Genomic DNA, 25,745 nt, shown 5'->3' with positions numbered 1-25,745 from the left:
CGCGAACACTTCGCATTACAAACCTCTTTTAATATCCGGCTGCTATGACTTATATGCTTGTGTCTGTCTATTATTGAAGATATATCAGTGAAGTTAATAGTCGGATCTACAATTTGAGGGGTATCAGCGACGATTCGGTTCATTGGTTCGGACATGCTTGTAATGCGATTTCCATATGAAATGCAGCGTATAGTAACATTAGCTCTGTAAATCTTAAATTTTCTCCAGATTGATACCGTCACCCTGGCGTGACCAGTGAACCGAATCGGCAGTGTGACCCCTCAAAATGTAGATCACACCATTCACTTCAAAGACATACCTTCAATGGTAGAGAGGTGCAAAGAGAAAAGCCACAGCAGCCGGACATTAAAACATGCTTGTAATGCGATTTCCATATGAAATGCAGCGTATAGTAACATTAGCTCTGTAATCTTAAATTTTCTCCAGATTGATACCGTCACCCTGGCGTGACCAGTGAACCGAATCGGCAGTGTGACCCCTCAAAATGTAGATCACACCATTTTACTTCAAGAAAGTAAAACTACTAATGAACATCTATTCACTACTGTATTTTTATTTATCGGAAGCTATTCACCGGCGATACCGGTGATACTGCCCAACTTGCTCGGGCAAATTATCCGGGAGTCATACATTCGTTAATACGAATTTCGTTTGATACGAGCATATTTCCCAGGTCCCGAAGAGTTCGTATAAAGCGAGTTTGACTGTATATATTTTAGTCATTGTATATCATAAATGTTTTCCATTATATATTGAACGACAGCAATAATTTTGAGACGTACGAGATGATCTTTTCTTGTTTTTTGCACTGTTGTTTTTCATTTATTTATTTATGTATTTATTTTGTTTTAGTTTATCGCGAATAAGGTTGTTCTGTTTGTCTGCTTGAGAGAGACTTAAATTTTGAAAAACAACTTTATTAACGAATGCACAGTAAAATATCATAAATATATTTGGAACAGTTTCGGTTACAGTTACATTGTAAATTAAGTTAGAAACTGCTTCACAAGCATTTGGAACATTAATGGTTTAGTAGTTGAGAACTTACTTTTACAAACAGGTATTATACCGTCCCACCTACCACCCTGTTGACATGTCACTGTATGCGAACCTTCTAAAATAAACCCTTCGTCACATCTAAAGTGTGCCTTGTCTCCTTCTACTTTAACTTCACCATTGTTTGGACTCCTCAGCACAGGGCATTTTGATCCTGTAACAACACCACACGTACGTTCTTTCTTTGACTACAGTGCGTTAAACATGCTTGCAAGTATAAAGAACTCCTTCAAGGCGTAATTTTTTACTTCATTTGAAATACTAGTGCGTAAAAATATTGGCCTCTCGTTAACACTCTAGAGCACGGAGGGGGAACCAGCATATGTATTCCCAAATGGGCTCCGCTTAAAATCATATGTTGTGCTTCCTGTAGTACATATGTGGTAAACATTTCACAGATAAACAGGTGAGATCTTTATTTGTGAGTGAATTTTGTGAAAATGAAATTGTTTTGCCAAAATTTCGCGATGCAGTGCAACCGGGTATACATTACGTGCTAGTGCGTTTACCTTATCTGTACTTGTTGAAATGACGGAGAAAAACTTATTCTCCGAGAAGCGGTATGACTGAAAATTAGCAACATTTTTATCAACAGATGGAAACATGTTGTAATTGCCCTGTGCCTGCTTAAATTTTGTCCTTGAAACATTCCGCAATATGGCGTATGCTAAACCCCATCCAGAAGAAAACCTATCTGACGATCACATTGCTAGAAAAATATTTACTGGCGAAAAACCGAATGGGATACATATGTTGTGCAAGGGCTACATATGTGGTGCATTATTTTTTTTACTCCGCAGATCTTGAGCTAAAATGAAGGTTTGATGCTTTGTTGGCTCCAATTCGTTTCTTACACTCACATTTTCCTCTGCATCAGGCTAATGTCAATATTGCTTGACACATCGGAACGACATTTTTAAGGTTTAAGAATATGTTTTGATGAGATATTAGTCCCTTATCAAAATCAGTCTATTCAAGGCATAACATCAATAAAAGAAATCATTTACTAGCATTTCAAATTAACGGACTATATTTTTGTTACATACAGTATCTCCATAAGTATTTATGATCTATGGTACAAGAGAGTGCCTTGTTAATGTTGAATTGCATATTTCTAGATTATGTGAACATTACCATATTTATTAAAATTTTCTCTTTTTCCTTTTTTTTTTTTTTTTTTTTTTTTTTTTGTTACGGGTTTGCGATGTTTTGGCGAGGCCATTGAAATTTCAAAATAGATAACAAGGATCTGCAAGCATAAGTATTCTTATGCTCCCGAAAAGGGCGAGCATACATATATAGTTACGGCTTTGTCCGTCCTTCTGTCCGTCACACATTTTGTCCTGAGCATAAATGGCATTTGATTGAAACTTCAGGTAGTCATAGAAGCAATTAAGATAATTTAAAAGTGTAGTGTCAAAGAACAATGACTCTATCTTTCCTAGTTTTTGAATTACCTCCTTTTGTTATACAAAATAATACTTGTCCGGAGCATTATTTTGGAAAGAATTAAATATATTGAACTGAAACTTCATAAAATGATAGAGGCCATTGACAGGGAACGCAATGTCAAAGAACCATAACCATGTCATACCTAGTTTTTAGGCATTTGGTTGAAACTTTACAGAATGGTAGAAGACATTGATAACAAGTGAATTGTCATAGAACAATAACTATCCTACCTTTTCTTTTTAGCTCACCTGAGCAAAAGGCTCAGGGTGAGGTATTGTGATCACTCACCGTCCGGCGTCCATCGTCCGTCGTCCGTTGTCCGTCCGTAAACTTTTAGTTTAAACTACATCTCCTCATAAACCGCTAGGCCAATTTCATCCAAACTTCACAGAAATGTTCCTTGGGTGAAATTCTTCAAAAATGGTTCAAAGAATTGAATTCCATGCAGAACTCTGGTTGCCATGGCAACTGAAAGAGAAAACTTTAAAAATCTTCTTCTCAAAAACCAGAAGCCCTAGAGCTTAGATATTTGGTGTAAAGCATTGCCTAGTAAATCTCTACCAAATTTGTTCAAATTATCACCTCGGGGTCAAAACTGACCCCGCCTGAGGGGTCATATTATTTTACATAGGAAAATCATAAAAAATCTTCTTCTCAAAAACCAGAAGCCCTAGAGCTTAGATATTTGACATGTAGCATTGCCTAGTGGACTTCTACAAACTTTGTTCAAATCATGACCCCTGTGGTAAAATTGGCCCCGCCCCAGGGGTTACTTGATTGTACATAGGGAAATCTTCACAAACTTGCTAAAAATAAACCAGAAGGCCTACATCTTAGATATTTGATATGTAACATTGCCTAGTAGACTTCTACAAACTTTGTTCAAATCATGACCCCTGTGGTAAAATTGGCCCCGCCCCAGGGGTTACTTGATTGTACATCGGAAAATCTTCCAAAAAATTTCTACAAATCATCAGTTTGACATTTGAAACATGAAGCTCATATTACTCAGGTGAGCGATCCAGGGTCGTCATGACCCTCTTGTTAATTGTCTCACTTTATCTTTGATTTAGTCTACCTCCTGAAACACTATGACCCTAAAGTATCCATTACATTTTATTTTTGAGACCGTTGCCCGAGACACAGGTATTTGACCCAATATCTCAGTTCACGCATGATTCATGCACAGACAATTTCCACAGCTAATGATGCAAAATACCGCCGAAGATATATAGAGAGGCGCACACGAACGGGTAAAACAAACATGAAAAGAACACTTGGTTCAAGAACATATAATTTCGCAGACCATATCGGCAACTGATATAGTAGTCGCATCTTGACCGCGATGGTTGACCTTAGGCTGATTATTCATATCAGTTATTTCATTGTAGAAATAAGGAGTGCTTAGGGTAGCTGTGTATATTTATATGGAATTGGTTTGTATACAGTGTATTATGCAAAGATATAAAGTGTTTTACGTACACTCCTTTTCAATAATAGGTTGTGCCTCATTATGTATTATAATACATAGGTCACCATCGGGGTCAAGTTGCGTCCACTATAAACTATATACCAAACTACACACATATATTTCCGACATTCACAGGTCAACAAACATAAGCAACATATAAACGCCATCAGATTTAGGAGAGACGCGTTGACTCCTTACTTGAATATTCTACAACATCAAATTTAAGTAAAGCTATGTTCTTTTTTAATTGTCCCTATTAACCAGGTTAATTCTTTAATACACATGTATGTAATATTTGGAATGATATGACATACTCTTGATACGTATTTCCAATTCGTTTCTTTATCCGGGTACCGATTAAGCTCAAGATCTGCAGAGTTTTAAAGAAAATCTAATGCACCACATATGTAGCCCATGCACAACATATGTATCCCATTCGGTTTTTCGCCAATAAATATTTTTCTAGCAATGTGATCGCCATATGGTTTTTCATCTGGGTGGGGGTTTAGCATACGGAAGGTTTGAAGGACAAAATTTAAACAGGCGCAGGGCAATTACAACATATTTTCCATTTGTTGATAAAAATGTTGCTAATTTTCAGTCATACCGCTTCTCGGAGGATATGTTTTTCTCCGTCATTTCTACAAATACAGGTAAGGTAAATGCACTTACGTGCTCGGTAATGTATACTCGGTTGCTCTGCATCACGGTTTTTTTTGGCAAAACAATGTCATTTTCATAAAATCAACTCACAAATAAAGATCTCACCTGTTTTTTTCTGTGAAATGTTTACCACATATGTACTACAGGAAGCACAACATATGATTTTAAGCGAAGCCCATTTGGGAATACGTATGTTGGTTCCCCCTCCGTGTAGAGGTCACAATTGTGGCCCGATCTTATTGAAACTTAGTCAGAATGTTACCCTCAATAAAATCTTGGACGAGTTTGATATTGGGTCATATGGGGTCAAAATCTAGGTCACCAGGTCAAATCAAAGGAAAAGATTGTTAACATTCTAGAGGTCACAATTGTGGTCCAATCTTAAATAACCTTGGTCAAAATGTTACTTTCAATAAAATCTTGAATGAGCTCGATATTGGGTCATCTGGGGTCAAAAACTAGGTCATCAGGTCAAACCTAAGGAAAAGCTTATTAACACTCTAAAGGCCACATTCATGACTGTATCGTCATGAAACTTTGTCAGAATGTTAATCTTGGTGATATTTAAGTCAGTTTGAATCTTGGTCATGTGAGTCAAATACTAGGTCACTAGGTCAAATCAAAATCAAGCTTGTTAACACCATAGTGGCCACATTTATGACTATATGTTCATGAAACTTATTCAGAATTTTAATCTTGATGATCTTTAGGTCAAGTTCGATTCTGGGTCATGTGGGTTCAAAAACTAGGTCACTAGGTCAGACAAAGGAAAAACTCGTTAACACTGTAGAGGCCACATTTATGACCATATCTTAATGAAACTTGGTCAGAATGTTAATCTTGGTGATCTTTAGGTCAATAGGTCAGGTGAGCGATACAGGGCCTTCATGGCCCTCTCTCTTTTTTTTTTTTTTTTTTTTTTTTTGTTGTTGTTGTTTGTTTTTGTTTTTATATTTTATCTATCTTTCATATCTTTTTATTCAAAGACATTAGTTTAACCATATATGTACAAACTGTATAATAATAACATTTTTAGTCCGAATCAAATAAACACAGTATTTACTGATCAAATGTAAGTATACATACTTTGATACTGCACTGTATACAAACTAATTCCATATAAATATACACGGCTACCCTAAGCACCCCTTATTCCTACTACGAAATAATCGATATGAATCAGCCTAAGGTCAACCATCGCGGTCAAGTTGCGACTACTTTTTTATAACAACTGCATACACACAATTTATTCGGCTGCAAAATGGCCGAATTATATTAATTTTCTTCTTTCTTCCTTTAATTAACTTTTATCTTTCTGATGGTTTCAAGCAAACATTTTGGTAGATTTGAAAATAGAGCAATTCTAATGCCAAATACACTATTTAGTTTAATTATGACGAAAAACATTCATGGCAACATGTTCTTGTCCATGGGCACGGCTGTATTTGTGTAAACCTACGTGGCAGTGGCTAAAGAACAGTAGCGGGACGTAACCGTGGTAAGAGTGAGAGAGATCGATGATTCCCGTGGTTGGTATGAATATTTCAAACTTTCTTTTTTAAATCAGTTAAAACATTGGCCTGAAATTTCATTCTGAAATGTGATAATCACTGACAAGTTTCCAAGTTTTCAGTTTCTTGTTACCGATGTGTATCATTGTAATGACCATGTAATGTACATCATGCCGCCATAAATCTAGAAAAGATACCCGTGTTAGCTAAAAATAAATAGAACTTGTACCATTGTCCTGAAATTAAAATAAGGATGAGATGTTTGGAGCTCATTCGTATTTACTGGTACATATTTAAGGCATTATTGAAATTTGCTATCCCTTTCCGTTCCCTTTACTTCACATATATTAATCGAAAGAACAGAAATGGTTTTAAAGGCACTAACATCAAGATCGTACGACGACCATTTTGAATCAGATAAAAATCTTCGCTGTATTTTATAAGAAGGCTTTGAAACTTAATTACCGGCAAATTATACGTTATTGAAATACACAAGTTGTTTTACTATTTAACTGAAAAGCGTTTGCAACGTGATACCGCAGGTATACTCTCTTAATTATAAAGCGTTATATTTAACGACCGCTAAATACAAATAGGGACGATCTTATTGCCGCGGCGGTCCGAGTTTCTATCCTTTTTTTCGATTTGACATTTTTAAGAGGATAAGAAACAAATACTCATGTTCTGATCTTTCCTATGTAATTAAACTAAAATTTAAAAGAAATATTATTTTTAGCCAAAATCTGGAGGTCAGCGCATTTAAAATAAACTCCATTATAACTGCCTAAATGACTAAAGTCCGTGCTACGTAAATTTTAGATGGCCACCAGTTACAAATGCTGTATTTTTAAAGGAAATAAGAATTCTTATCGATGTCTTACACTACTTACATTGAATTATTTGACTTGCCTGCTGATTCATGGAGTGATATCTGTTCTTTTATCCAGCTTACATATGCAGCAACATTTGTGTATACACCGGGAGCATTAGGTTTGCCACAGCCGTCACCCCAGGATGTTATGCCAATAACGGTGTTTTTGTCATTCATATCACAGACAAGAGGTCCACCTGAATCCCCTTGGCAGGCATCAATATTGATTTCACCGGCGCAGAACATTCCTTGTGAATCAATTGGATAGCGCTCTAAAAACTCTTTACACTTCTTTTTATCTACTATCGGAACTTCAGCCGCCATCAGTTTATCCGAAATGCCTCCTGTAAATATCAATTTAAATACTTTGAACAAAATCTAATATGGAACGTAATAAGGCATTTTCAACTTGATCTTAAATCGACTAGTTTGGTATCTGCAAAGTATAGTTGGCACAGTATCGGTGAAATTCTAATACAGAGCAATACCTCTTGAAAGACGGTACAATTTAAGCAAAATTATAAACGAGACTTGAACATGACATTCAAAAATAAGGACACAACATTTTGCTGAAAGTAGGGCCACTATCAAAATCGCTTAATGGCACATAAGTCAAACGCTTTGGATGGATGGAAAAGTCAATATCAGTGTTTGCAAGATTAACCATGGATAACTTTTATTTGCACTGTTCTGTGACTTTTGAACATGGCGGGGGTAAGAGTGAGGTTAGGTGCATCAAAAATCGGTTTAAACTCGTCAGTGGTGGTTTTGCCGCTTGCCATTTTTAGGCGGTGTCTTTTGTTCTTTGTTTGTTCATTTTGTCCTAGTCAGCATGCTGTGTGTGAGTGTGTGTGTTGGTCGAGTGCCAGATGTCAACTTATAAAATCCAATTTTCTTTTCTATGTGTTGTGAATCTGAATTATTTTGTGATTTTTTTTTATATTTTTTTTTCACGCCAGAAAATAATAAGTTTGGAAAGAATGTGAACAAATAAGTTTCGCGCGCATTTTACTGCAACTGTGATATATAACTTTACTTGCCGGAATTATGATTAAATTTCACTAAATGTTACTATCTTTAGAAATGTTAAATATCAAGTTACTTGAAATTCCTAAGTTTCTTTTAAAGTAGTCCCCATTGTGTTAGTTAATAAACTCGTGAACTTTTATTGGTGGAAAATAATCGTTACAGTAAAACGTTTATTTAACCGCTAGTGTTATCAAGGGGACATAACCGACAAATGAACAGGTGACTAAGCCCAGTGGTCTGTTTCTATTGATGCTACGCATGGTCATTAGAAAGTTTATAGTTTGCTCATATTTTTGAATTCAAGCCCTGTAAAACTGATCGATCACTGTTCATACGAATACCAATGTGTGTCTTCTAATAAATTAAGTCAATTCTAAAAACCGAATTTGCTAGACAGAACAGTATTAGGAATAACTGCATGGGGTTTTACATGATTATCAAATTCAGTCATTTTTATGTTCTATTTTATGACTGTGCTATTACAGCATTTATGCATGTGTTAGTTTCCCTCGTATTTAACGGAAATGCTCAGGATGTCACACAAAGTGTTCTAGTGAACAAAATCTGTAAAAAGATCCTTATTAAGCAAAGAATGCAATCAAGAAAAATAATAGCAGACTCGGTTTGATTAAGTCTGTTCAGGAGAGGTAATGAAATGTGCAACGCCTCTCACGCCCCCTAGCACCGACTTAAGCGGACCTTCATTGCATATATGTTGAATGGACTCCATGATCCCGTAAAACAGAAACTATAACAATACTGAATCCAAGTTCAGGGAGACTTTGTTTAGCTGCCACACGGCACTTAAAGATTGTTGATGTGGTAGTTAATAAAATCTGGAGTAATCCTTTGGAAGCAAAGAATGCAACTAAGAAGAATAATAACAGATTCGGTTTGACTGAGTCTGTTCATGAGATGTAATGAAATGTGCAACACCTCTTACGGCCCATAGCAACGACTAAAGCGGAATTTCATTGCACATATGCTGAATGGAGTACATGATACCAAAGGCGCACCTAAGATTGCTGTTGAGATAGTTTATAAAATCTGTAAAAAGATACTAAAATTATTTTAGTGGAATACATCTGGAAACTTCAATGTGAAAAATGTCAAATATATTCCAGTACTACATCTTTGCTTCACTTAGTGAAAGATAACATCTTACACTGAAGCAAACAAGTATCTGTATATCTGTATCTAAAGAATATATCAGTTTTCTTTTCTAATTAACAATATATTTACCACTTTCGTTACGCTCTCCCCAGCCAGAGACCTCACATTTCATTCCATAATTAAGTGGATCATTTTCTCCCGGTAGGCATGCTGGCTGCACGTAACCATTAAAAACTACACTTGAGTTGATTTTGAGTAAAGCTACGTCATGGATGGGATGTGTTCTGTCTGTGTCTAAAATGAAAATTTACAAATGTACTAGGATGTTTAATTTAATCTTTAATAATAACTTTTAATAAGGAAATAATTACTTTCTAATAATGATTAAGTCCTTTTTTGTATTCTAGTATTTGTGATAAATTGTTTTCTAATTCTGTCGATTTAAAGTATTCGCAATCAATGTTTTAAACAACCTGTGCGCAGGCTGAATACTGTCAATCATCCCTGCCTCCAAGCGAATCACGTGACGATGGTACAACCATGTAATCTTAAAATGGCGACACGCTTGGCAACGCCTGGTTAATCAAATTATTGCCATAATCTAAGCAAATTGACATTTATGTCACAACATTTAAGAACATAATGAAAGTATTTTAATGTATCTATGTGATGCAGTATGCCATTCGTCAAATTCTCTTACTGTACTCACAATACCGTCAAATAATTTCATTGCTTACATTTTAGTAGGTGCGCCTCAAAACACCAGAAAAAGAAGTAATTTACTTACTGCATTATTTTCTAGGTTTTTGCTCGTTTTATATATATATTCAACTAATGAAATGAAAACCTTGTACAAAATGATTAAAATAATATAAATCGACTCAAATTTAGCCCAATTTATACGAGCTGTACCGATAAGGGGAAGTAGCGCTGTGTTGGAGTTTGTGTTTTAAAATGCAAAACTGATAAAACTGTTGCAGCATTGTAAAAGCGAACATCTACCCTCTGTAAAAGTTTTTACGGAAATTATCAACTTTATATAACTTTATTTGAATAGCAAAATAAAGTATTCATTTTCCACTTAGTATTTTATTTTGATTTAGTTTGTTAAGATTTTAAAAGCTGAGTTTTTTTGTTGTTGTTTTCTTGTTTGTTTGTTTGTTTGTTTTTTGTTTGTTTGTTGTTGTTGTTTTTTGCTTGTTTGTTTGTTTTTTGTTTGTTTGTTTGTTTGTTATAATATCAAGGTATTCTCTATTATCATCACACTTCATGAAAAGGTTGTTTTACATGCATAGTTCTCTTAACTTTATAATTTAAGAAATATGCGTGCTAAACACAGGCATTAATGATCCATTTCTAAACTTTTGGGCAGTTGCCGGTCTGATACTTAATTTGAATTTTCTTTTTCTGGTAAAATATGAAGTAGAATAGTTGCGGATTGTAGTATGTGCCGGTTTGACAGAAAAAATAGCATGTTCGGCGGCCATCTTGAATTTATGAAAGTGTGGCACGAAATGAGCAAAAGTGATTGTTCAATGTTTACTGTATTTCTGTTCATTGAAAATTTTGACGATTTCCTAGAATGGTCATAACAAGCTATCTAGACATCTGTACTTTAGAAAGCATCTTAAAGGACTATGAAAGTTTTATATCGTAAAATACTCGTTTCTATAAGTTTCGTCTACAGGTCACAAAATTGACCAAATTTCAATCATTTACCATTGTTGCTGTTAAAAATACTTCTGTCAACATTAGTCAGCTCCTTTTGAGCACTATGTTAAGCTGATCTCAAGCAAAACAAGAGGGTCATGATTACCCTGGATCGCTCACCTGAGTAATATGAGCTATATGTTTCAAATGTCAAACTGATGATAAAATATTAAGAAATTAAGTCAGTAGGTCACATTCATGGTCAGTGAAATTCAGTTTTACCATTTGTGTGCAAAACTGTGTATGTCATCAAATTTTCAAGGCTATGTTAATATATAAGTCTATGTAAACATTGGGAACCCCGGGGCGGGGCCATATTTGACCCTAGGGGGGTAATCTGGAAAATCTTGGTAGAGGACCACTAGACAAAGCTACATACCAAATATCAAAGCCCTAGGCCATGTGATTATGTACAAGAAGATTTTCAAAGTTTTCCCTATATACGTCTATATAAACCATGTGACCCCCGGGGCGGGGCCATATTTGACCCTAGGTGGATAGTTTGAACAATTTTGGTAAATGATTACTAGATGAAGGTACATACTAGATATCAAAGCCCTAGGCCCTGTGGTTTCGGACAAGAAGTTTTTTCTTTCGGTTGCCATGGCATCCAGAGTTCTGCATGGAATTCAATTTTTTGAAATATTTTGAAAGGGGGCCACCCAAGTATCATTCCTGTGAAGTTTAATGTAAATCTGCCCAGTGGTTTTCAAGAAAAAGCTTTTTTTAGCACGACGCACGACACACGACGGACATCAAGCGGTCACAATAGCTCACCTTGTCACTTCGTGACAGGTGAGCTAAAAATATTGACGTTAAAATGATGCCAGACCCTTTAGCACATGAAACTTTAAAGGGGTCAATTGAAATTTTTCTTTAAAAGGGACGAATTGTGGATAACTTAAACAAAAAAAAACGCCAGACACTAGGGCGACTATTAAGAGTTTAACTTTGACATTTCAATAGGCTATTTTAACGCATCCGCTCTTAAATACGTACACGCCACACATTGTGACTACTATAAATGTAATAACTTTGACATGTTTACTTTTTATCATCCGCTCTTAAATAGACACACGCTAGACATTGTGGCCATGATCACGTTTGATGTACTCTTAACCTTATCTAAATATAGCTTACGAAGTAATTGTAAAAATAGGTCCGAGCATGCGCATTTAGGGATAATCCATTGATGATTGGAGTCATTTTGTGACTGGACGCTAAGGAGGAAACATTGTCAGCAAAATGTAATATTTTATTTTCGGTAACTTTTGCTTCTTTCGTTTTTATATCAGGTAAGGCTTAACTGTTTTTAATGCGATAAATATTTCGTTTTAAAGTATTATTGATTTGTGCTTTGTTTATCAATATAGTTCGTTTTATTATAAGATGTATCTATTCATTTAGTTTATGGATAAATCTATATGATTAGTATTGGTTATTGAATATAATTCAAATATAATTTTATTTGATATTCCTGTAACTTAATTAGAAATGTAATAAATATTTTTTTTAAATTACTTCTACCGAGTTTATTTTTATATGTAAATGAGTAACTTTTTTGTAAAATCCAATATGGCCGCCGCATGACGTCATAAATCCAAGACGACAGCCGCGCATGTGCAGTCTTGATGCCAAACCGGCGCCTATACTCGTGCGGATGGTGATGGACTCTTTGTAGTATTCAAAGTCAACAGCGTGTGAAATGATTTAGTTGTCTTCAATCTATGCATGGAAAACAGGGATGCCATTTTACAGGTAAGAAGCAGGAATGTAAACAAAAAGAAGTAGTTGTTACTATTCAATTTTATGCTAGATGTTCGCTTGTAAAATGATTTTATATAACTTTGACTCAAATCTGTAAAAAGATCCATTGGAAGCATAGAACGCAACCAAATAGCATAAAAGCAGTGTTTGTTCGTGAGAGGAAATGCATATATATCTAGTTAGTATTCAAAAATATAATATATCGGAGATAAGCAAACAAAGAAATATGTGTTTGCTCTAGAGATTAATTATCTCGGCACAACCAGTTTCCGACCGTGTAACAATGTTTCTGTCAAGTTTTGCTAAAATGCAGGTCTAACTCCTTGGTTTATTGCTCCACACTTTCTATGAACATAAATAATGTAATAGCATACCGTTTAAGTTTCAAGTTTCTTACTGGATCCTGGCCTGATCTGTAATTTTGAAATTATTACGTCATAGCGTTACACACCGCGCTGGATGTTCTCTAAAGTCTTCATAGTTCACTTTTCTATTACTGCCATCGTGATTTTTTGTTACAATCGCAACTGATAAACATGATAAATTTGGCTTGTAAAGATTTTTATCATACAAAGTCTTAGGCGGTCGAAAATACGTTGTGGTCGGAAATCGGTCGTGTGGGGATATTTTTGTTCCCGTAAAAATGAATCCAAATAAGTAATCTAGATCTTAGAAAAAGGATGGGTACACATATTGTTATTTTTTTTATTTGTGCGCCCGCCCTTTCTCACACAACTCTTTAATAGAGCTATCATATTTCAAAGGATTGTAATCAACAAATTGTCCACTTGAGATTTTGTTAGGGATTTCACTCAGTCAAACCAGAGTTACGGACCTTTAAAATATGCATAATGGTCTTAAAAGTTTACCAAATGTTTCCCAGAGAGAATTAAACATAGAGTCGTTATGGTCCGTGGGCCAAGGCCAAAAAAAATGAAAGTCGTAACCCAGAAATTAGGCAAAGGTTGAGCTATACCATGATGTTATACTATCATTCAGGAAACTTTTAAGGGTGGATGTCGGTCTGAGCAACATGTCAGTAAAATTTAATGACGATTTTAAAAACGTTGGTGTCTAATGAATACAATTTAGCATTGCATAGGGATAACGCTGATTTGGATGGTGAAAAAGAAATTTATGTGACATTTCTTATAATAAATCTTATCTTTCAATGCCTGAAATAATCAATAATTTACTTTGGTTGTCAAATAATGCTACGTTATATAGTATATACCGAATAAAATGTTAAAAGTAGTGGTTGATGTACCCCACCCACCAAATAAAAATAAAATACACATGTATACCTGCGTTGGAAAACTTAAGAACTTTTAATCCTTTAAAATGGATCAGAACCCTCATGTTAACAATAAAGAAAACAAAATGAATGAATAATTAACAAAAAAAAAAATCCGATACCTTTGCACTGTAATGCCAGTTAGCCTAGGCTATGGTTCGTGTTTCATTTCTGGGCGATTTGCATACTGACAGACCTAATCTTTGCTAATGGAGTAGAAATGATAAAAGTATTGCAAAAGCTGATACGATCGCAACATTTTCAAGGAAGTTCCCTTTGTGGAACATCAAAATGGAAGCAGATTCAGCAATATAAGTTTTTATTCAAGATGAAAGCTATTTCAAATTAAACTGGAATTATTATACATATGAGCTAATACCTCCAAAGTTCTCATATTTTGATGATTTTAATTCTCTTCTATGCTGGCTTGGATCTTTTAAGTAGTCATTATGTACGTAGTAGTTATAACTCCCAAAATTAAAGTTTGTTAAACTACCAACAAAATAGGTTATTTAGTTACACAGACTATTCAAATTAAGATGGCCACCATTTCCCAAATTTCCAAATAACTGCCTTAAATTCGAGCAAACATTTGCATATGAAAGAGGTATAGCTCTTCAAAAGCCAAATCTATTACAGAAATCAACTGATATTGTTTTAAACATGTTACAAAGAATTTTACCGCTCACAAAATGACAACCTGAAATCGGTTACACGTACAAATATTGATGAGCTAATACTGTTCAAATATTTAGTATAATATAACAAATCAAATAAGTTTTCAACGGATTGAAGATATCTTATTCAGATAAATCTAATAAAGATACTGTCCTGTCATTTTCAAACTGGCCGCTAGAAATAAGTTTGCAAACATGCATATGGATAAGATCTAAGTAATCATTGCTGTAACAGAAGTCATTTGTTTTTGTTAAAATAATTTCAATTGAAACTACGTTACCAATATGGGCTATTTCTCTTGTTTTAATTACGATGGCGCCATTTTCAAAATGCATACCGTAAAAGACATTATAATGATATAATTTAAATGCTGCTTTTATTTCTTTTAAAACTAAACATGTTACTCTCAATTTTCATTCAATGGATTTTGAATGTAGCTACAACGTAATATTAATTTGTATCAGAATGGCTGCCTGATAGATGTTACATATATAGTGTATCCTAGTAAAATAACGAGAAATGGAGAATCGAACATATAATGAAATTGTCATTTTCTTTTAAAATTCAAGTGAAAAAAAAAGATAAATGTACAAACATTTATGTTTTTAAAAACATTTGAAAGGATTTATAAAGTTTATGTTCAAATTCAAATTGCAGTTTTCTGTCACAATTCAGCTAAGTATTTACGACCTCTTTTTAAAGGACAAAACGCTGATTACACAAACGGAAATGAGCACCTATCAAAGCAATTTATGATACATACATATTGATTTACCTTTTGGTGGTGCTTGAACGTTTTATCTGTTTTGTTTGAAATAGAAATGTTCAGATATATCACAATCCCTTCAATATCCCTCAACAAAAACCTTTCAATACGTATGCCTCTGAAATAATACCAAATTATTATGAATACATTTATAGTCATGCATTTGCTTGACATTATGAACAGGTAGTACAGAGCTTCACAGCTTTAAATTGAGCAAGTCCTGGAATCAAGAAGTCGTGTAACGTATCTGTTTGTTGTTTGGTCATATGAGCAATACTAATTGGTATTGTTGTAATTAATATGCAAAGTAACGTATGTTTTAATCCATTTTAGGATGCAGCTTAATGATATTACTACGAAATAACGAAATAAAGCACTTAACTAAAAAGGGATTTTAGAAATATGTCAAAAAGACATCAATGGACCACTGGCGTGTTTCAAACAAATAGTGCAGACTCTGTAAGTATGTATAATATGCATCTATGCATGTATATATGATGCACTTATTCTGATACTGGTACCAAAAAGTGACTTCTCGCAACCTCTCACATCAAATTTTAGAGTATATTTTTGTCGTATGGTGTACATTGGTGTTATAATGTGTCCTCTTATGTAGTTTTGATACATACGTTACTGAATTTAGATAAAGGTAGTTATTAGACTTAATGTTTTAAACACAGTTCCATACCGAGGTAATCTATATGTAACAGTTGAATAAAATCATTTTTTGAATGATCTAGTTTGTTTGTTTTTGTTAATAGTTTTAAAAGTAGAATATTTAATTTTAGTAAGAACTCAGAATTGACAACAATGATACCACAACCACAATATGGACAAGGAGTCTCATCTATGTTTTCGTTACGGAAATGTAATATGATTGCGTAGTTCAGTAATTCCGTCCCACAGTATAAGTGATATTTGAAAATCACTATGGTCAAAGAAACAGAACTATTTGAAGAAACATGTTTTACCAAAAGTGACATTTGTTTCAATACCAGTGTTGTACTGTATATTTTTGATATACTATTATAGTTAAAAATGTGCCGTGTTTATTTACATCAGCAACTTTGAACACAGAATGCATATAAACCGATAACTTCGGTAATGAATACAATCTTACCGTCCATAAATATCAAAACAAGGCATTGAAAATATAATAACCTCTGTCTTGAAACTATCACAGTCCATCGAAACCCAAAAGCTATCCTAGCTTTAATGTTACTTAATGTTCTATGTAATCTTAGTAACGTATGTTTCATTTCATCTTTGTAATGGTGTAAAAACTAACTGTGTAGGTGCTTTGCAATGCCAATAAAGCATGATTTATGCATTAGCCTGGAAAAATAATATACGAAATATGAAATTGAATAGGTGAACTTTAAAACCTAGGTAACGTATATTTATTTTTAGATACCCTCAAGTTCTGTATTTCTTTTGAATGAAAGTCGAAAATATTAAGATTGCTCACACACTGTACCCAAGTGTACTGTTAATTATCAATATGCCGTCTATGTTTGAAGCAGAAGCCATACAAAGTGCTAATCTATGCTATTTTTACAGTGATGCTGAAAGAGACATCAGTGTTTTATTGTAGTTTGTCGACATCCTATAATTGAGATTAGAAACAGTGTTAAGTCCAACAAAATTATAACGGTCATGTGTGCATGTTCAGTAAACATGGTTTATTCAAATTAAAAGCATACAAATGCAATTGTTGAAGTGTTTCCAATGTTGCTAAATCTTAAAGGTGGAAATTGAGTGGCGACTGTTACGTATGTTACATTTCAAAATATCTTTACCAACTTAAAGTCAAAATTACATAGGTAAGCTTACTTTGACATCTAAAATAGGAGGAAACTATTGGTACCCTAAACCTTTCTGAATGAACCACAAATAAGCTCGATTTATCGAGAAACAGCATGTGGTTTATATGTATTACATTTGTATGCACGTTGTCTATAACCTAAACTGATTTCGAAATATTATATTTTCTCATGAAAATATATAAAATTGTGAATCTTAACACAATTATTTGATGTTGTCTTGTTAAAAAATATAGTAATTTTGATAATTTTATGAGTTATTAAAAATGGCGAAAATGTAGCGTGGGTGGGTGGGGTATTTTAACCACTAGATTTTGGTAGAAATTGTCAAAATTTGGAATGTATTGTTACAGAGAGCATTTAAATAATTTAGAACGGTTACATAAGCAAAACGCCAATATCTGAAAGTCAGTATTGAAACAATCTACGAAAAAAATCGTGTGTGGTCAATTATACTTTCAAAGAGAGGAAATTCCGCATTTTTCATACAAGATTTACTTAAAGAGTATAATGTTTGTTTAACATACGGTAGAAAGCGACATCCGGTCTTAAACAATCCCGGAATGAATGTATTAATGGCTGAAGTGGATGAACCTTTGCCTAATTTCTGGGTTACGAAATCGAAAAACTAGAGGACTTACAGAAACTGGCCCAAAGACCATTACGCCTGATAGGATATTTTTCGGCATGTGAATAAAATCTGGAAAGTAGATCCCTCGGAAGCACCGAGAACAAGGCAAACAGTGAAAATTGCAGACTCGGTTTGATTGAGTCTGTTTATGAGCAGTAATGGAAAACGCAACAATGGGGATATGAAGTTATGTGTCTGGTTTTTTTTCAACAATTCATTTTTCTGACGTCACAATTATTACGTCATAGCATTACACGGCGCGCTGGAAAAGAAATCAACAAAATTCAGGCACATATTTGATGGAGATCGTCAAGGACGTAGATCAATTAATAATCATTGATAACGTGTTAGAACCGAAATAATATATCTCAAACAATGATTTACTCATTTAATAAAATCATTGTTTGCCGTTTAGATGCGTATTATTAGATATAGATCCATAACACTCGGGCTGTGCCCTCATGATATACTAGTAATACTTTAGCATCTAAACTCCAATTAGTTATTTTATTCAGTGATAAATCACTGGTTGGGATATATTATTTCTTAAATAAATTATTGCACAACAGTGTTTAAAAACTATTTATACACGAATGGCGTAGCCCGAATGAATTATTTCATACGACGTATTACCGCCGGAGTGTATAGTGTCAAAACATGGCTTTGCTAAAAATTATTAAATTTACGTCCTTTATTTTTTAAATTAGTACAAATGTGATAGAACTGTGTCTTTGCGGATGTGTGGCACCAAAAGTTAGGTTGTCACGCTACTTTGTTTATGCACGCCTGGTAATGGTCTTGCGGAATAGTTCGATTAAAGATATAAGAAGACATGTATATTGTAACTAGTATTCCAGGTTGTGTGCACGGACTGTTCAAGTATTTGTTTGTCGTATTCTCATTATAATAGCATGGCAAATTACTGGTGGAATGATTAAGGCAGACTTGTTTAATTGTTTTCATATGTGTTAAATCTGGTATAGTTTTGGGTTAACACCGTATTTTAAAACACTGCATTGCTATTTATTGCAACTCTTAACCACTGAAAATATTGGTTATTTACACCTTCCCAACATCGACCGAATATCTGACCGAATATCGATTTTGACCAGGTAGCAGATAACCGAAATACGTTATTCCTGTGGTATTGCCTAAGGGAAATAATCCAGCTATGCACGAATTGCCAAATAATCAAGGGAGGCTACAATGTAAAATTGGTTATGAAAGCTTGCAATGCATAGTTACCACTGAGATTCTTGCAAACGATATCTTTTAAAGTCAGAAAATATTAATTTTCATCGATTTAAATAAAAAAAAACTTGAAATTATACACATTTAAGTATTTCCATGTTACATGAGTTCACTGGTGATAGGAACAAGTCCAGGTAAACTGACATTATTCTAAAAATCTGAAGATTGATATGTTTTCTAAAATGTCTTGGTCCTAATTAGGATTTTTGTCAAACTGGGTTATTGTTTTGAAATGTGCTCTTCTACTTAAGACTTAAGTATAACTCGATTTAATTGTTCATGTTTTGATTAATTTAATTTAAGAGTTAGGTTGGACGTCAAATTTAATTAGAAATATTCTGGCGATATTCATGAAAAGTTGCATAAGAAGAGGTAATTAATATCAAACATGCAAATTTTGTTAATGTTCCTAGGAAATGAGACATAACTATATGTGTGCGTTTTAAAATTGTACTGAATGTATACGTTATTACCTACAGTTGTAAAAATGGAAATCATCAGAAAAGGTAAGTCGATTGTTGTATTTTTAGCAATTTAGGTGTTGTCGTAACCTTGTATGTAAACTTTATTAGAACAAGAGCTGTCACTATTGGTTACAAATGCTCCTGATGTATGCCAAAGTATGCTCTAGTTGTATGCGCAAAAGATCACACATCATTTCGTGACCTTGAACTAAGAGATCAGAGTCATAAGCGTGACACATCTTTTCCATATGGTTAACATTTGTGTCAAATTACTTTCAACGGCAGATTAATTGACCAGACAAGACACATCTTTGACTTTTAATTGTGACCATGACCTTGGAACTAGGGTCTGGGTGTTGTGCATGACACCACATCTAGATACAGTGAATATAGTTTATGCTAAGTATTGAGTTTTGGACCGGACAAGAAACAGACCATGTTAACATTTAACCTTGAAGTGTGACCTTGACCTTAGAGCTAGGGGTCTGGATTTTGTGTATGACACGTCATCTAATTATGATGAACATTTATGCCAAGTTATTTCAAAATCCCTTGATGAATGGCAGAGTTATGGACCGGACACGAAACAGACCATGTTAACCTTTGACCTTTGGTTTCGTGCATGACACTCTATCTCGTTACAGGGAACATTTATGGTAAGTAATGAGTTATGGATCGGACAAGAAACAGGCCATCTTAACATTTAACATTGAAGTGTGACCTTGACCATGGAGCTAGGGGTCTGAGTCTTGCGCATGACACGTCGACTCATTCTGCTACACATTTATTGCAAGTTATTACAAAATTCAGTAATAGATGGAAGAGTACAGCCCGGACAAGAATTTTCCGGACGCACTCACGGATGGACGAACAGTACGATTTTAATATGCTCACCTTCAGGAGCATAAAAAGCACACAAAATGTGCTCAGGTCTACATCGACAAAGTTAGAAAAAATCCCTCTGTCTTAACTAAGCATACCATTAAAATGTGAGAAAAATCATTATATCAGTTTGATACGAGAATGAATTCATAGTTCGTTCCAGTTCCAGGTTCTCAAATTTGAATACCAAGTTCAAAAATATTCTTATTCTGTCCATACTTTATACAGAAACAGTAGTACTAAATAGGTAATCAAGCAGTACTTCCGGGCTGGTCGGATATTGGCGGAAAAAAAGTCTTGAACGATTCTTCTCATGTAAAGTAACAGTATCATTTGCATGTGTAGCGTAACCCAGTTCCAGGTTTTATTTATTGTGGACCTAACGACATTTTGGTAGTATTTTAAAGGACGTTTTTTGCATTTACAGAAATGTAAACACATCTTCTTACTCATGAGTTCATACCCACATTTAAGCTGTCAGTTTGGAAGATGTTCCATAATGTTTACCTGTCAGATAAGAAATTCTCTAAGAAGATATATGACCCTTACTTTTCTTTGTGTTTTTATGGCTCATTCTTTTAAAAATATAAGGCTTATATATGTACTTAATTCTTTGATAAAATAGGCCTGGCTGTGTGTTATAGCTCTCAGACGATTGCTAATTTCATATAGAACATATAGCATATTTATTACTACTGTACAGCCTATAAACGGACATGTTGACGCACCTTAAAAGTAACGATTGATAAATTGATAGAATATATTAAAATGAAAAAAATATGTTCATAGAAAAAAATCAAAAGACTAGTTACCAATAAACATACCACTATACTGCCAGTGTTTGACCAACTATTCAATGTGAAATATTTTCTCAAATTCATCAGGTTTCTTTAAGTCGTGGTCACCAATAAGTACTCTAAAGTCTTTATAGTTCACTTTTCTATTTGATAAAATAGGCCAGGCTATGTGTTACAGCTCTCAGACGATTGCTAATTTCATATAGAACATATAGCATATTTATTACTACTGTACAGCCTATAAACGGACATGTTGACGCACCTTAAAAGTAACGATTGATAAATTGATAGAATATATTAAAATGAGAAAAAAAATATGTTCATAGAAAAAAATCAAAAGACTAGTTACAAATAAACATACCACTATAGTTCCAGTGTTTGACCAAATATTCAATGTGAAATATTTTCTCATATTCATCAGGTTTCTTTAAGTCGTGGTCACCAATATGTACTCTAAAGTCTTCATAGTTCACTTTTCTATTTCTGCCATCTTGTCTTTTTGTTAAGTCTCTAAAAATATAATTTATAGCTTGTCCATTACCCTTTCAGTTATCATTGTAAAGTTAAGGTACTACGTTCATGTTTAAGGTTGTTTTACAGATGTACAATTGTACACTTGACATAAGCATATTAACCTGCCAATCACTAAGCATTTTTGCGTTTTAATACCATCATATATTTATGTTTTATCACAATAAACTAGTATCCTACACTCGTAACAGAAGGACGAATATACTTATAACAATGAGCAGCACTCAGTATCCATTGACTATTTATAAGTGTTCCACCACACCAGTGTATCAATTTTCCTTTCCGTCTTTGAATTCCAACTTGCCATGGATACATTCCCTTGACTGCCTCAACTCCCCCAAATACCCGTTCTTCTCGTTTTCTTCGTTTGGAGCTTTTTTGTGGAATTTTGCCTGTAAATTCAAAAGCCCTCAAAGATGCATTGGCAAATTATCAAATTTAGTTTGAATTTATTTGTTAAGTTTGTCTACTGAAAGTTGGATTATCGTTAAAATACTCGTGCTTTTGAGAGTCACCTTCATAGCAATGGAAGGGATTGTAATGGGGTACAAATTACAAGTAATAAATGATTAATTCTTATAAAGCTTGTGTTAATTCGTCCCCACTACTGCGTTCTGAATGTATTAATTCAAATCTTGTGTTCGTATAATATTCATATCTTGTTACTTCAAAGCACTTTCACTGTGGTTTCAGATAGGTCAAATGTGTGGCTCAGAACCGTATAAGATATCTTGCCCAACTTTTATATTCCTTTAAAACAATTCCATTGACATAGCTTTCAAATTCTAACTAGGACAATATCTAAACAAGGCGATCGGTAACAGCGACGGATGCTCCCCGAAATTATATAGCATAAAGGGTTTTTCAGTCATAGAGGTTTTGCTAATAAGCAATGTGCATTCCCTCCCATTGATGTCTATGAATATGCAAGTATCAAGTCAATACCTTACATAGTATTCGAGTAATGCCCCAGCCAATGTTTTCAAAAAAAGGAAACTAATTAGAAATTGTAACTACCTAGATTTATGGTTCCTTGTCACTTCACTCCCTCTTACTGACCTCTACGAATATCTAAAGAATGAAGTCATACCTTACAGAGTATTCAAATTATGCCCTGTACAAGGTTTAAAAAAAAAGAGAGACAGTTAAAAATTGGGAATGATGGGTCGAGCTGGAGTTACGGTTTCTTGTCACTGCACTCACTCTAACTGACCTCTATCGCTAAGTAAAGTCTAAAGTCAATACCTTACAAAGTATTCAAATTATGTGTGGGAAAAGCTTTCAAAAAAAAGGAAGAGAATTAAAAAATGGGGTCACCTAGAGTTATTGTTCCTTATCACTGCACTCCCTTTCACTGACCTCTAATAGTATGTAAAGTATTTCACATTGATCAGCAGCCAACTTGAATACAGAAATTTATTTATGTTTTGATTTTAATCGCATAAAACATACTTTATCAGTAAATACTAATTGGGAGTGTCGGAGCTCTGCTATAATAATTTCTTCGATGTATGCATCCAGGAAAGTAATGTACATGCACAGTTTTTGCAAAAGTCTGTCTGAAATTTACATGGTAGTGACAATCGCTGACAGTACTGGTAGACTCTTGCACGCGTATATGCTACATATTATATTGCTAGACAGATAAATCAGTGTAACAGACTAACAGTACTCGTAAACTTATATATGATTAATGCAAACTGACTAAAATTTTCGTTTTTTATTTGTATCATTATGCTATGGCAATACAGTAAATCCAACAACAAATTTAATATATCACCTCAGTATTACATCTTGAACAGTGTATAGTTAAGGAAAAAGACTTAAAATGTGTATCTGCTTACATTTTGTGTTTAACGAAATCGCCTTTGCCCGCGTAATGGCACATTTTATACACACTGTTATATAATCAAAACAAGGAGGAATGGCCACGTTTTAATAATGCATTTTTCCAAAAGCAAATGCTGTTTTATTTTATGTGTTAATAATTGACGCATACACAAAAATGAGAAGGTATAACAGTGAGTCAACAAGGACAAAAGAATCGCACCACATTGGGACTGTCAGCGGCAAATAATATTCCATTGAATTAACCATGATATTTGTTTAAAAATCTGTATTTTGTTGAGTTTAAATTCATATGCCATATGACGACTTCTCAGCTTTGGTTGAGGAAGACATAGTATTTATTTCACCAAAGGCATATGGGTAAAACCAGCACCCTTCCATACGGCTTGAACTCACTTTGTTGACGTGCAACCAACTCATTCATTGTAAGCGACCTCACTCACTCGGTGACGGAGACCCCTCCTTTACAAAACTATGAAACATATCATAATGATAAAAGACCAAAGAATAATTTAACATACCACAGTCTTAGTTACTTAGAACATCAACATGTTTAGTACGTCTGTTAGCAAAACACGTTACTGCTGCAACTTCGCTGTGATCACAATCATGTTTTCCCCAATCATTGTGCTTGCATTCAGACAACGTTGATTCATGCCCACTACATTTCACCTCGTCCAATAAGATTGGCAGGGACTCGTTTGCCTTGGAATTGTTTTCAAATCGAGCTTTACCAAATCTTAAATGGAAAGAAATTAGAGAGTGAGATGGCATGCCGAAAAATAAAAGAAAATTTGCCTTTTGCTGTTTTTGCACAATTGGTAAGTCGACACGTAACTGGCCGTAACGTTTGTGTGTAACCAGCTAATAAAACGTACACCAGACTTACTAACAAGTAAACCACTACATTAATAAATGGTTACCGTGTAGACTGGTTTTATAAAATCTGAGGTAAACAATCAGTTAAAACTTTCGGACAATTAGAATTTAATAACTACATCTCAAACAATATCAAGTTACGAATGGTTTGAAAAACTACAGGGCTGTAACAAATGTATTCATTTCCAAATTCCCGTACAGACATGTGCTCCATTGTGGCGGCTCTTTGAAAAACACCCGGATATCAATCGTGTCCGTACAGTCAAAAAAAAAAGAATGACAAAAGACAAGGACAAAAGGCTACAGAAAAAGCCACATTAAAGGAACTTATATATAGCCGCCTACACAGCACTCCACATGGAAATATGGGTATGCGTAACTGTATGCACGTGCAATGGCTGGGTACATGTACACAGCAACACAAACGAACGCAGTAATAACAAAGATGTAAAAACTAAAATTTAAGGTCAGTGGGAAAACACCACATGAGAATTGAAACTAGTTTATTGGTGCCAAATAACATACTTTAAGCTCTACCATGTTCCTATATGATAGAACAGTATAAATGAAATTAATCTCTCTAACACAAGAAAAGTAACCATAGGAACACATTGTAAAACACAAAATATGATCATGTAAACTATAGAAATAAAAACCCATGGAACTGTAAACATACGTAATCAGTGACTTCAGAAGCTGGCGCACCAAACGAAGCACCTTTACGAACAGCTGAGCAGAGGAAAAGTATCAAACCCGTCCGTGCAAAGAGGGGTATTTAGGAACTATTTCACATGTAGTCACCAACATGACCGTCATCGCACGGTTAAAATAAAGTGTGGTTACCAACTGAAAGACGGCTGAATACTTAACATGCATTGTACCTCAGAACAATACGATCATAGCTTCTTACAATAGAAATTTGATAAGTTTAATAGATATTGCATCGAAATGGATATGCCCGATAATTGTGCAAAGTTTGAAAACTATATCTCCATAGCATCAGACTGAAATACCGTGTCGCAGAAGATTTCTTTTGAATTAAATCACTACTTCCGAATTACGTTGTTAAAATTTAGCAAACGATTTATGAAGTTTATGCTAGTGGTAGCTCTGCTGAAGAAGCTCTCTGATTATAGCAGTTTTACGCAGATTGAGATCTTCAACAAGTTAACATGCGCTGGAAAATCTTATTAGTTGTAACATATGTACCCCGGGTATATCACTGTGAAGGAGAGAG

At 34.4% G+C, this 25,745-nt stretch overlaps 2 protein-coding genes across 2 annotated transcripts in view; both read right to left on the bottom strand.

Annotated features, from left to right (window-relative positions):
- Positions 1–918: 918 nt before the first annotated feature.
- On the bottom strand, positions 919–25,745 carry LOC128549097 (trypsin-1-like). The gene is made up of 6 exons (XM_053525331.1): positions 24,151–25,745; positions 21,987–22,173; positions 21,612–21,760; positions 9,317–9,481; positions 7,084–7,389; positions 919–1,231 (listed from the first exon to the last, which is right to left on the bottom strand). The coding sequence occupies exons 2-6, from the start codon at positions 22,094–22,096 to the stop codon at positions 1,008–1,010; spliced, it is 954 nt and encodes a 317-aa protein (XP_053381306.1). The 5' UTR covers positions 22,097–22,173; positions 24,151–25,745; the 3' UTR covers positions 919–1,007.
- LOC128548791 (nonsense-mediated mRNA decay factor SMG7-like) overlaps positions 24,158–25,745 on the bottom strand; it is a 63,661-nt gene continuing 62,073 nt past the window's right edge. The window contains exon 20 of the mRNA XM_053524265.1: positions 24,158–24,493. Coding sequence (XP_053380240.1) covers positions 24,158–24,493 — 336 coding nt within the window. The remainder of the gene's footprint in view (positions 24,494–25,745) is intronic.

This window comes from Mercenaria mercenaria, chromosome 15 (genome assembly GCF_021730395.1).
Source record: "Mercenaria mercenaria strain notata chromosome 15, MADL_Memer_1, whole genome shotgun sequence".
Classification (NCBI taxonomy): Eukaryota; Metazoa; Mollusca; class Bivalvia; order Venerida; family Veneridae; genus Mercenaria; species Mercenaria mercenaria.
This window is presented reverse-complemented; position numbering and strand designations above follow the sequence as displayed.